The 14839-nt window shown below is 31.9% G+C and overlaps 1 protein-coding gene across 2 annotated transcripts; it reads left to right on the top strand.

Annotated features, from left to right (window-relative positions):
• The first annotated feature begins 4309 nt into the window (after positions 1–4309).
• LOC117686625 (tripartite motif-containing protein 2-like) lies at positions 4310–6807 on the top strand. Of its 2 annotated transcripts, none has more exons than XM_034461979.2 (2): positions 4310–4393; positions 4739–6807. In XM_034461979.2, the coding sequence occupies exon 2, from the start codon at positions 4771–4773 to the stop codon at positions 6448–6450; it is 1680 nt and encodes a 559-aa protein (XP_034317870.2). In that variant the 5' UTR covers positions 4310–4393; positions 4739–4770; the 3' UTR covers positions 6451–6807. The 2 variants fall into 2 exon arrangements, with proteins under 2 accessions (XP_034317870.2, XP_034317871.2); XM_034461980.2 differs by having other exon boundaries at positions 4312–4389.
• Positions 6808–14839: the final 8032 nt, after the last annotated feature.

The raw sequence follows: 14839 nt of genomic DNA, 5'->3' as shown, positions 1-14839 counted from the left end.
GAGCGAAGGAGAGAGGGGCATTCACACAGCACCGATAATTGATACTTTCTGTCCCTATCTTCAGAACTTGACTGTGCTTTTGTCAGTACGAGATCTAGAGGCGTTTCATAAGTCCTCAAAGCTCTGTTAGTTCTTTCTTTCCCTCTTTTTTATAAATTGGGGATGGGGGAGGGCGATTTTTTCACATATGTCTCAAATATCAATTGATCTTCCTCTTCAAAATGGTCTCAATTTAACAAGAAGTTTGCATTTTCTTAAATTTAAGGTATGTGGTCTAAAGTTATGCATCGTTGATTAGAAAAAGTAGCATATTTTAAATAAATCAAACAAGCGTTTTTGATGTCATTTAATTTAACTTTAATATTTTGTTTTTTCAATAGCTTAACGCGTAAGGCCATAACTCGCAGCATTTTAATGGGTTTTTAAAATTAATAAATTACTTAGAAATAGAATATTGTCGATTTGTTGGTGCAGGTGCAATATATATTATTTAATTCTAAATAGTAATAAAAATCCGTATCTAACTAAGTAGTATATTAATTTTTTAAAACCGATGAAAAATTTTGGTTTTCAATGAAATATATCGTGAATTCAAGGAGATTATTGGTATACTTTTGGCACTTCAGTCAAGAAAATTTTCACGGAAAGTCATTTTCAAGAGTCAGTCTTTCCTATTTTAGCTACTGCTATTTTACTTGAATAGACAATGGTGCAACCTGTTTTTTTTTTTTTTTTTTTTTTTTTTTTTTTTTTTTTTTTTTTTTTTACAAACTGGCATTTCTGAACGAAGATCATCAAATATATGCTCGGCAACGGTTACAACCGAAAAGTTACGATTCGATATCAACCAAATCCTTTATATATATATCATGCAGCGAGCATGGTATTGACTCGAAAGAAGCTACATGTGTATATGTAACAAGTTGTTTGAGAATTTGAACATCTTAAAACGAAGTGTTGTTTTATTAAACCCGGTTCTAAGTCATAACCTTGAAAATTTTAATCGAACGTTCTACCTCCCGTAACTATAAAAAGAGAACAAAGTTTATTTTTTCAATAAGCTGATAATGCAGCCATTTTGTTATAATCTGATAATGCAGCTATTGCAAATAAGCCGTCAAAGCCGGATTGTAACTGATTTCCTTTGATTTAGGTTTAAATGAGAAATTGGATAATGTTCAGACGAATATATTAGGTAGTTGAACTTGGTGTCAGATCTAGTTATTATTCTCTCTCTCTCTCTCTCTCTCTCTCTCTCTCTCTCTCTCTCTCTCTCTCTCTTCTTTTCTATTATTTATATGTATCCTTTAATAAAAGTTTACATTAACATTTATATTAATCATAAATTAAATTACAATGTCAAATTGTCAACTTTGTATTTAAATGAGCTAACAACATACGCTAAAACCATTTAATGAGAGTTCTAAGCGTCATAAAGAATTTTTAAACATCATTCATAACCCATCATGAAGAAAAAACTCGGGATGAACATTGATCATTGCGGAGACACCCTTTCACGGTTCATGTAACTGCAGTAAAATTCCCCCTGAAAAAAAACCCCAGTACTGCAGTAACCGTGAAAGGGTTTCTCCGCAACGTGCATGGTTTTTTTTATTTTGTAAAAAGAAAGCATCTACATTTGATCATAACACTATTTAATTGTCCTTTTTTTAAAATGAATTGATTGTTTTGTTGTAAAGTAAGCAAATTTCTTTAGACACAAGAAAATATAGATACATGTATCTATTTTTCTGTAAACTGTAGTTATTGCGAAGCGATTTATAGAACAATTGTGTATTTTGTAACGTCTGGTAACTATTTCGCAAAGCTAGCAGGTCTGTTCAATCGGCAATATTGATTCTAATGCCCTAGCATTAACTTCCTGATTTACGTAGGTCATATTGAATTTATCATTTACATACATGTACATGTATGTATATATGCTTAAAAAGACAGGATGGTAAACACATTAATCATTGGATTTAAATGCCTTCAATTTTTAGATACGATGGTTTAAGTTTTTCTAGACAATTATTTAGCATAGAAAAATTCCATGTATTTTACCTTTGACACTGTCTTAATATTTTGCTAAATTTATATCTTTATAGAAAGCTCTTCTTCTTTAGGAAATACATATATTTTCATCGCCATCCAGAACTTCTCTAGCATCATCCACATGTACATCGTATACATCAGTAAACTGAATTTCTGAAGTTTTAAAAAGCAAGATTAAAGTTGTTCAAGTTTCTTGGCTTTCGTGCCAGACCTTTAACTGCTAAAAATTTATATACTGTGGAAATTTGATAAAACTGCTGGAATAAAATTTATTTAATAAATTGCACAATCGGGTAAAAAAGTTTCCTCATAACTCTATGAAATTGTGATTGAAAACATGTACAATGGTTAATGTATTTGTCTTTTCCAATTAACTTGTAGTACTCACACTTCCTATATCTTATCAATTGGCAGATACACAAAACTGTACACAATTATTATAGATTATAGAAAGTTTATGCCAACATTTTCATACTACGACTATAAGCATATTTTTGTCAACCTTGTTTTCCTTCTGAATGATTCAGCTGTGTTTGATTTTAAAATGATTAAACCAAACCAACTAGTTAAATCAAAAATGATCATTTAAGAAAGTGATGACGAGCATTATGATATAGATTGCATACTTACAACAAGTCAACATAATAACATATTCTAGACACATAAATATAATTGAGGGATCAACTTCTTCTAAAGCAATAATTATGAAGTATGTAATGCCCCCGACAAAAAATGCAACATTTAAAAAGTGTACTTAAATTTGACTAAATATTTAGAAGTTGTAAAATTTTACCACTGAAATATTAAATATTATAATCACTATTGTTTCTGTCAAAATACAATGAATGCCATTATGCTTTCAAAGAAAAAAAAAAGAGACCAAACCGAAAGTTTATAACGAGTAAAATTAATACTTATAAACGTGGGAGTATCAGTGAAATGTTTCACTTGCGTTGATTTATTGATCATCATTAATTAAGCCGTTCGTCATTCCTCTTCCTATGACGTTCCACTGCAAAATATTACGTTCGGATAGAGAGACTATCCCCCAACTATAATATGATTGTTGTTACATGTTTGTGTCTGTGTCGAGATGAGGAGAAGTATTATAAAAGTGAAATATCAGGTGTAACATTTATTTTAATTTATTTATAGTTAACCAAATAAACTTATCCCTTACATGTATATATCTTATATTCTATTTGAAAGCTATAAATCTACATTATATAAATAGTGCCTGTTTGGGAGGGTAACAGTTGAAATTGACACCCCGGGAAAACCATTGTCAACCGACGCGAAGCGGAGGTTGACAATGGTTTTCGAGGGGTGTCAATTTCAACTGTTATCCTCCCAAACAGGCACTATTTATTTTGTTATACTGAATGTCTAAATGTTAAAGAAAACATCACTGCTTTTAGATAGGAATAACGTGAATTCTAAGGCGAACCGTACGCGCATGATTTTCGCGCATGTAACGATTCGTAATGTTTCCCGTTTCTAAGTGCGTTGCTAACGCTGAGGGTAATAGAACAGATTATGAACTGCTTCTAAACCAATCAGATTTCAGTATTTAACATGAAAGTATAACAAATATATTTATTTATCTCCACTGTGCTGATTCTAATGTAAGAGCATGGAAACCTTTAGGTGTCAATCACATTTTTGGGTAAAGAATCCAAACAGGAATGAACTGGTAACTGTAAAAAGTTATGATTTTTAGCTGTGTAACATTCAGAAATGAGTAAAAATATAGCTATTTTGTTGGGAAATGTATAAATTACGTGGTTTTTAGAACCCTTTAGACTAAGGTTAAAGAGGGGTAACTCAGTCTATTTCTAAATCAGTGATCAGTTTTTTACTTAGTAAGAAGTTAATGTGAAACAAATGGGGAAAATACAAGACAGTCATCTAAAATTTATGTTACCTCCTTCTATGTACTATAAAAATATTAGAAATATTAGACAGTAGTAAATATTGAGTTAGTTGATGGAAATATAAACCGTATTCCTATCTTCTTCATAGACTTATAAAACAACCTGAGATAATTTTTTGTCTGTATTATTTTTGTAATATAAATTAAAATATAATTATATAAATTATTTATACGAATATAGACTCTTATAGTTATGTTTTTGTTATTGCTTATAAAATAAACTAAAGAAGCATTAAAATAAAAGCGCAGCGAAGGACCGGGAAAGAGAATCATTCCTAGATCCGCCCAGGGTTAAATCACCTGCCGTGTTACTAATCACGTGATCTAATACAGGTAAACAGACGAGGAAGTAGTTACAAAGTCTGGGGTGGCCATGTTGGACAAAGGTTCACACCGATAATGTAGGTCAGTAGATTGCGATGTTTGTTAAACTTGCACACAAATACATAACAGTTTAATTAAGCAGTGTGTAAAAACTATTATATATTAAGCATGGATTGATTTTATATCAATAATACAGAATTTAGCAAACTTTAATTTTAATACCTCCGATTGGTGAGTCATTAATCTGATAACCTTCTCACTCTTACACCCACTTTTATATACCTATATAAGTTTAACCTCTGATTATGCATGTACATGTAAGTGAGAAGAGAAATCTTGACTTGGTAGCACAAGTAGTAATGTGTAATGAACGAATGTTAGGAATAATGAAAAGATGAATTTATAAAAGTGTAAATTTCTTTTCAGGATTTCCTGCGATAAAAAAAAATTGTCTGACTATGGACCCCCGGCGTAGTGCACAGGACGTGGTAAGGTGTCAACTTTGCGATACCCCGGTCCCCCCTTTGTACTGTGGCATTTGTCACATACATCTATGTAAAGCCTGTGTAGGGGACCATCTCTTAGATGAATCTACAGAACACAGAGTTGTTCCATTTGATAAGCGTGGATTAACTACGAAATGTCAGAAACATTCCACAAAAGTATGTGAACTTTATTGTGAAGAATGTGATATTTCTATCTGCGCAACATGTGCTTCCTCTGAGCATAAAGGTCACGAGTTTACTGAGATTTTAAAATACTTTGAAGACAAAAAAGATGCCATTCAAAAAGATTTACAAGAACTGCAAAAGTCCATTAATCCTAATTATCAGGAGATTGTGTCTCACATATCAGTTCAAAAAGCTGATCTGAACAAAAATTCTCAGAAACTCACATCTGCAATAAATAAACATGGAGAAAACTTGCACACAGAAGTAGACATTATCATAAAGAATCTTATATCCAATCTTGACGAAATGGATTTAAAACAATTGGCTGTTCTAAATAAACAAGAAAATGAAATTAAACTCACCATTTCTGAAATCGTGCAATGTACTACTGATCTAGAGAAACTACTGAACTCTAATGATATCAACCTCGTCACTGCCTACAAATCCAGGAATACAGAATTTAGAAAATTGCCTCCAAAACTCAAAGTTTCTTTACCAAGTTTTACTCCTCAGAAGATCAACAAAGAACAGCTATATGAACAGTTTGGTTCTCTTTCTTCGTTTTCTATGAACATTGAAGCACACAAAAACACAATGGATGCTCCAGGTGCTGACACTTCTGCTTCATACAAATCATTAATTGATGAACCACGAATTGTCAAAGATATAATTGTCAAAGATATAAATACCGGATATGGAATACAAAATTATCTACGCAGTGTGTCATGTCTTAGTGATGAACATATTTGGACGAGTGGTTCTGACAGTATCATGAGACTCTACAATATGCAAGGAGAACTAATGAAGTCAGTCAAAACCAGGTCAGGGACCTGGCCAGGGGATATAGCAGTTACAGAAAGCGGATACCTAGTTTATACTGATGAAGAAGATAGATCTATCAACCTGGTGAAGACTACAGATGTACAGAAACTGATCAAACTACAGGGGTGGAAACCTCTCAATGTATGCTGTACCTCATCTGATGACCTCCTTGTTGTCATGAACAGTGATGATAATCAAAAAGCAAAAATTGTGCGTTACTCTGGCTTAAAAGAGAAACAAACTATTGAATTTAATGATAAGGGACAACCGCTCTATTCAGCCTGTGACATTAAATACATCAAAGAGAACAAGAACTTAGATATTTGTGTCGCTGACTGGATGGCCGGTGCCGTAGTGGTGGTTAATCAGTCCGGGGAACTCCGGTTTACCTTCACTGGTCCTCCTTCTAGTACCAAAAGGTCGTTTAAACCGTACGGTATTACAACAGACAGCCAAAGTAGGATCCTGGTAGCCGCCTGTGACAACCCTCGAATCCACGTCATAGACCAGGACGGACAGTTCCTCTGCTTCATTGACAACTGTGATTTACAGTGTCCATGGGGTTTATCTGTGGACGCCAGAGACAACCTCTTCGTTGCTGAGAGTACACAATGTAAACTTAAGAAAATCAAATATTGCAACTAAAGAAAAGTGTTTGTTAAAATACTCGTTGTGAAAACTGGGTTTCCCAATCCATAATATATTCAACATTGTATTTCTACATCTTAATAATCTGCACTGATGTCTAATATAACAACAGATTGTCTGTTTATATATTGTGTAAACGTTAGCTGTTTACTCATACGTGTGTGTATCAAACTGACTGTATAAAGATAATATTTGTAAACAGACTATCTACGTTTGATTATATTTGTAGACTGTGTTAATCTATGTGTGATATTTACTTTTGAAAGTTATGGTACAATATCATCAGCTATAAATGGTATCCGCATTGGTTTTTATTTGTTTTATGTGTTTTTGATTGTACAAATAAAAAGGTTTGCTAGTAAGAAAGTTTGTTAAATATCTATATACTTTTTTTTTGTTTAAATATATTAGCTTTTGCAGCTGAAATTCCTCAAATATTAAAGCTATACGCGCTATAATTGTGTCAATTTGGAATGACGTGAAAAATACATGTGTTTGATTACTGATAAAAGTTACCTTTATGCTGTTAATTGTAATGCCCAACTCGATCACGTAACAAAAATATTTAATATAAATCAATAACAAATATTCATTTTCCTACCAGGAAAGTAATGTATCATCATGAATATTAATCTATCACGTGATATCGACAGCTAAATCTAGTATACCATAAAAAGATTTCACATTACATACAAAAGTACTCAATTAAACAAAGGTTGGAAATCGAAGAACACATAATTTTCACTCACACACTTTTCATCTTTGACAACTCCGCCTACTTTCACCTAAATTGACAATAGAATTGATTAAAAAGTTTCAAATAAATTTGCAGTTACCTTTATGCTGTTAATTGTAATGCCCAACTCGGTCACGTAATAAAAATATCTAATATTAATCAATAACAAATATTCATTTTCCTACCAGGAAAGTAATGTATCATCATGAATATTTATCTATCACGTGATATCGACAGCTAAATCTAGTATACCATAAAAAGATTGATGAAGGGATTTTTGAGGCGTTCAACGTTCAAGTTTTTTGACGTCACGTTACTATGTTACCATTACAGCAAAACTCGTTTATAACGAACACGAATATAGCGAATTTACGGCTTTAACGAATTTTTTTTTCAAGTCCCGGCAAAGTCCTTATATAATCCTTTATAAAATTGTCGCGTATAACGAACACGGCTATAACGAATTTATGGTTATAACGAAGTAATTTTAAGATCCCAGCTGATGAAATTTGAACGTTTTTTATCATTCCTATAACGAATTTTTTTTCACTAAAAAATTCATTTAAGATACGGGAAAATTCCTATATTGAATATATTTTTTCAACAAAATTTATTAATAAAAGTACGTAAGAATTTTAAATTTGTCTTGTGTAGTGATGTAAATAGTAAAGTGTTTAATACGATGATGATGTTCCGTTAGCGCTGTATGCTCAGAGATTCAACGGGTCATTTGAAGATATTGTTCGTGTGGACGAGAACGTGATAAGTGTTGAGACAAGATCCGAAGATGACATCGTCAACGATATTCTTGGTGTTAACTCCGAACCAAACAGCGCCGATAGCGACAATGATGACGAACTCGTAGAATCAACAGATCTTCCAAATCCGGACGATGGCATTAACTATATTCATTCGTTGAGGCAATGTCTTGAAAGAAGTGAAAATGCCCCAGAACGTCTCTTTACTTATCTATGTGAAATTGAAAAGTTCATACACGCCAGTAAATCAAAACAGTCAAAACTCGACGATAATTACTTTAACGTGGCATAATGCCCGAGATAAAAACCGGTTTATGCCGTGAACACATGTTCATGTATCTATGTTTGTAAATCTAATTTATTTTTATTGATTGCCACAATAAAAGAAACGTTAATAAATTGTATACACTTTCATTGTCTACCACAATAAAAAGAAATTCTATAAATATATATCTTTATTGAATTTTTTCTATTTTTAATTTGCCAGACATGTATCCGGTTGCTTGTTTGTGGTATGAAGTTAAATGACGAATAATGATAAGTTTTATTTCTTTATTTTTGCTAGTTAAAACATTTAAAAAATAAAAAAACAGATTAGATATTACGCACAATATCGTTGAATTGAACAATCACATGAATAAAGTTTAATATTGTATTGACTATTTCTTTTTACTGACGATGGTCTCTATTAACGTACAATAGTTTGAAGAATTGTCAGCTTAAGGAAGGAGTCTTCTCGTCATCAAACATACTTCTTATAATAAGAAATTCATGAAATTTTGACACAGTCAAACGGATCATATTACCAAATGATTCTATCAGTTTAATCAAATTTGACCTTTTTGTTTCCGCAGAAATGTCAGGTCAAGGTCACTACCTTTTTCCTCAACGTAAAGGATGGTAAAAATAAGTGTAGCTCTTTGTAGACCTGTAGAAATTTGTTTAAGATTTGAAGATTCTATTCTTCAATGAAATGATAGAGTATCAGAATGTCTATCAGCTTATTCTACTAAATTGGAATAAATATTTATACTAAAACTGATATTGCTTAGCCCGCATTTCCTCTAATTTTCTTAAATTTTGAAGAAATTTTGATAATTTTTGTACGCTTCCAATAATAAGATATTTCTGATTTTTATGTATAATGAAGAATTTATATAAAGATATAAATTGACAAAAAAGTTAATATATTGACCATTTTATAAGAGAGAAAAACTGATTTTAGTGATTTTTTCACTAAAATCAATGTATAGAATGGGCGCTTTAAAAAGCTTATAAAAATGTAATTTGATAGGGAAATCATATCTTAAAAACATATTCTGAAATCCAAGTATCATGTCATAAGTTCACATTAGTAAATAAAATCAAACATTAATGCTATTGTTTTTAAAATGCTAAAACCAATTCATTAATCTGCAGCAATTCTGAATTGCGAAACATGTGATATTTTCCTACGCCAATATTACGCCAAAAATATAGTCCTTGTTAGATTCTAAACATTGAATATTTTTTCTATGCCAAGTCGTATGATAATAAAAAAGAAAGAAAAATATGCTATTTCAATTTCCTTTCATCTTGATTTAATTAACAATTAATCAAATTTACGTTTGACAAGTCGAAAACCAGAAAAGACTCCTTCCTTAAGTGCAGTTTTATAGCGAATTCACTATAAAAAATTGCGAATTCGCTATAAACGTATAACGAATTACGGCTATAACGAAATTTTTTCTGTGGTCCCCTGAAATTCGCTCTAAACGAGTTTTGCTGTATATAGCTTCGCTATATTGAACGTTTTTCGTGTTTTCTTATTTTACCTTCTATCTATCTATCTATCTATCTATCTATCTATCTATCTATCTATCTATCTATCTATCTATCTATCTATCTATCTATCTATCTATCTTTATCTCATACGTGTGGTGTATATTACCCGTGTGATAAACCTTTGCTATATCACACGGGTGATGCTATATCAAATACTTCCGGTCGGAACTACTTTTGACACAGCCCCTCGCTTCAAGGCTTCAGTGACCTATTTTCGAAAATTTGCTAGTACTTTCAACATAACTATATCTACTACAAAAATTTATATAAAATTGATTTTGTCTAAGTTACAAATATGAAGGAAAACACATAACTGCGTAGCACAGGCGTCGGAACCGGGGGGCTATTGTGAGGGGGGGGGGGGGAAGGTTAGCCCCCCCCCTACCTTTTTTGCAAAGTTATTCAAAACCGTAACCACAAGACCCTTTTTTCTTGTTTGTCAACATTTTTGATAAATTTAGCCCACTTCCAACTTTCAATTTGCTTTGTGAAGTTTATATAACACAGTTACAAATTACGTTAACTATCAAGGATCGAGTTCATCCTGACGACGCGATGAAAACAGAGCGCTCTGGTTGTGTTTATATACAAGAACTTACCGAAATAATGTTTCATGAGACTTTTATTCCACCACCAGTAAGCATCCTTATTCTTGAATCATAAGGCTAGCCTAGTGTTTGTTTTATTAAACATCATGCATCAACAACTGTTCCTCGTTCGAGTCAATTCAAACTAACGAGCATTCGCAACTTTGTGTATGTCAATTTGTTGACATACATTATTCAAGTCTTCTAATCGGAATTTCCATTTAATCAAGTGAATAAGCTCTAAGAAAAATTATCTAGAGCTAAAAAATTATTTTAAGGTTTATTTCAGTGAAACTTTACATTAAAACAGTTAGATTTATCCCAGGAATGACGTACTAAATTGTATTGCGCAAGGTCACAATAGCCGCATAACACAACGTTGCATCATCGTTTTTAATCTTTGAAAAAAAAATCCAATTTGGGTCACACAAGGGACTGTCTCAAAAGCTTCATAATATAAATCAAATTGTATGAGATAAATAGAACATCTATAATTGTGTGATTTTATATTTGCTTTATCCAACTCGTTGAAATGGTTAATATATTCGCTCGGCAAGCCTCGCGAATATATACACCATTTCAACTCGTTGGATAAAGCAAATATAAAATCACACAATATAGATATCCTCTATATCTATCTATCTATCTATCTATCTATCTATCTATCTATCTATCTATCTATCTATAATTAATTGAAAAGTGACGTTTGTTGACAATATTAAAAATATATTGATAATTAGAACGTGAAGCAATGTTACTGAATGCAATATACAAACTTTACATATGTTGGGAATTTTCTGGCCACTTCACAAATTTACTAGCTTTGAATCCTTCAGCAGTTCCATGCAAGACATCAGTTTTGTGTTAATTTTCATATTGGATTAAAAACTATAAGTTATTGTAAACCTATTGTCAAATTCCTCGTTTTGTTGACAGGAATAAAATTTAGGCAATACAATTTATTACAGCATTATTGTACAGTTTTTATAATACAGGTCTAAGGTAAGCTGTCCCTCTGTCCCTGTCTTTCTGTCATTCTTTGTCAATCATATATAAACGAGAGTTAACTATGAAGATGATAGCAAGTTTACTGCCCTGTAACGTATTCACTTTGATGTTGAATAATAAATACCGTTTTTAGATTAACGTTTCAAAATTTATTAAGTCCGAAAATCAGTATTTCACATTACATACAAAAGTACTCAATTAAACAAAGGTTGGAAATCGAAGAACACATAATTTTCACTCACACACTTTTCATCTTTGACAACTCCGCCTACTTTCACCTAAATTGACAATAGAATTGATTAAAAAGTTTCAAATAAATTTGCATCAGCAGGCAGAATTTTACAACGCTCACATATGGAAGGCAGGAAACCGTAATTCTAACCATGAATAAATCAAAGAAACTTATTTCTCAGATCTGACCGTTAATTTGACAATAATTAAAGAATAATTACATTGATACCAAGATTCAGGGAAGGGAGATGTCAAGATGAAATTACAAACATATGTGTATGCAACTTTCCGTAGCTCAGAGTAAACTAACCATTTTCCAATTACAAATTTAGAATTTCCAAAATGACAAAACTGACAAATAATATAGTATAGATGTTAAAAATTATAATTATAATTTATACCGAAGAAAACTTTTTTATGTCGGCAATGCAGATTTCTTGATTGCAAACAAATGTGAGTCGTCTAACTTTAATTTAATGTAGAGACTCAGATTACATCAGAGGTGTTCCGAGTTTTTAAACTACAGGGAAATCGAATGCTGCCTATGAATAATTTCGATGACTATTCACCATGGGCAGATAGCAAGAAAACTATTTCACGATTAGACAGAATATCATGTTTATGCGTTGAAATTATAGATAAAATATATTTACAGACTGAGGTATTATAAACATTGTTATCAATGTACGAGTATATCTGTCATGCCGATAAAAGCAATGTTTATTTTTTATTCTGTAGTACAGCCACCCCTATATTTTGGCAATGCATCAACACGGTGTAATAAAATTAGAACTTCAATATTTTTTTCAAACAAATCGACATCGATCCAGATTTTGTATAATTGTAAGAAGTCAAACCTTATAATTTCCAGAGTTATCCGTAATTTATTGGCAATATATTCGATAATATCAATTTTTTTTTTTACATATCTTTAGGCAAGAAAACTTTTAATTACACGTGAAAAATATTTTTTATTTGGTATTTTATGCGGGTATGAAGGTACATGTAGCTAGCGTTGCAGAAAAAAACCCCCGCGTAAGCAAGTTTATTGTCCCCCTCGATAGCAACTCTGCACCACCTCGGGAAGAAATTGCGGTCTTGGACACAATAAGCATTTGATATGACTGAATATCCTTTTAGAGCAACCACTATGAATGTTTCAATCTTTAGTGATATTTTCCTATACAGAAGGAAACTTTTTACATGTAATCTGTTTTGCATGGTGGATGTTATTATATCGTCCCTTTTTCAGATGTGTTACAATTTTCTTCAAGTAACCTTTCTTAGTCTTGTGATGTTGATTCTTAAGACTTTGCTAGGAACAAAACTCAATAAAGTCAATTTAAAACAATGTCTGCAAACGAGGAATACACACCCATTGAAGTGTTCGAGACTGTTCTTAAGGTATCCGGTCCATATTAGGAGCAATTTTTTCCAACCTTGAATATCCATCATGTATTTAATACTTTGATATTTATTTAAAGAATTTAAGAGTAGAAAAAGATGTACCGAGAGAAATTTTCAATTTTTTTTTATTAACTAAGCTGTATTTAATTAATGAAGATTGCATTAGGGTCTATGGAGACAAGCACATATTTTGAGATAGAAAAGCAATTACTAGGAAAATTAAAAAAAATGCTTTGGTGGAAAGATGTATTTTATCATTAGGAATACAAAAACTATTAAAAATTTTTTTGTACCGTTTATATTTTTATAGAATTAATTTTTATAGAATAAGAGCAAAGGACGACAACTCTTCAAAAAAAGAAAAAGGTCATTAATTAGGACACATTCCACACTTACATATTGATACTTAAATAGGAAAATTAGGTCCAAGTATACTGAGTATTAAGCCTATACACATCTGTTATGCACCCAGATTCATTGCATCTGAGGCTATTATGGAACGGATACATTAAAGGGGCATGGTCATTATTTTGTTCAATTTTTTTTCTCCGCTTTTAATTTTTTACAATGCTTCAGTAAGGCATTTTTAATAAGCAACCAAAATTTGAGTGTCATTTGTTGAGTTATAAGCGAGTTACAGAGCTTACAATTCTTCTCTATGTAAACAAAGTGTTTGTTTACATTTTGAATGCTGAAGTGAAAATTCCAGTTTTAAACCTCAAATAAATGTGTTAATGGTTAGGAACTGTTTATTTATGCTTAAAATGAATAAGAAGATAGACAAATTAGCTTAAAAAAGATTTTTTACTGGTATATTGATCCTATGTAAACAAAAACAGTGCACGAGCCTTGTTTACATGACGAAGAATTGTGAGCCCTGTATCTTGCTTTAAACTCATCGACTGGCTCCCAAATTTCATTTGATCATTAGAAATGCATTCCTAAAGAATTGTAAATAATAAAGGAAGAAAAATAAATTTTGACCAAAATCGTGACCATGCCCCTTTAAACCTTTTATATTAGTGTACAGAACAGCGAGTATTGTAGTACAAGGATCCTTAACTTACAGTACATTGTTTACATCGTACATGTAAACTAAAATCTTGTTTGCTACTTTGAGGTTTCAATGCGTGAAATATTTCCTGATCTATCAAAATGTTAACTTAAAGTTTCATTAAAAACACAGAATGCACATTCTATGAATTAAAAAAAGTTGCATTTAATTTTTTTAAAGGTTTCGTTCATTCACACGCTAAAACATTAAAGTAACTATTCAACATCACCAAATCAAACAACATATACTTGTAATGTATAGTCACACTAATGAATAACAGTCGATATGCATAATCATAGTCTAGGGAGGAAAATTGGTAGAAGGCTTTTGCTGCCTACATACTATCTTATCATTACTACTAGAAATTTAACCCTATCTACTACCCTTTCTAACTGTCACTGCAAAGTGAAAAGTTCGGGATTGGTTAGTACCAGAGAGTCAGTTTGTTGCAGCATTCCCTGCGTTGAAGCAGTTGCTATCTTTTCTTCAACCGCGTACTTTGTGGCAACCACTAATAAAATACAACCATATTGAAATGAATTATTTCAGTGTAGTTGTTGATGATGTATCCCATTATAAGAATCCCTTTGCCATGACTATTGAAATAGAATAGTAACCGAGTATTTTTTTCGGTGTCACGGAAATTCTTCTGGAACTGCACCCGTCGTATACAGTACGGACGGGGAGGGGAGATGCTGGCGTAAAAAGGAACAAGTTATAAGGTTGAGGCGCGCTGTGGGCTCTTAGATAAAAACGAAATTTATGTATGCCGTAATCCCAA

The sequence above is a fragment of the Magallana gigas genome, chromosome 4 (genome assembly GCF_963853765.1).
Source record: "Magallana gigas chromosome 4, xbMagGiga1.1, whole genome shotgun sequence".
Taxonomy (NCBI): Eukaryota; Metazoa; Mollusca; class Bivalvia; order Ostreida; family Ostreidae; genus Magallana; species Magallana gigas.
Note: the sequence above shows the minus strand (reverse complement) of the source record. Positions and strands in the feature narration are given on the sequence as shown.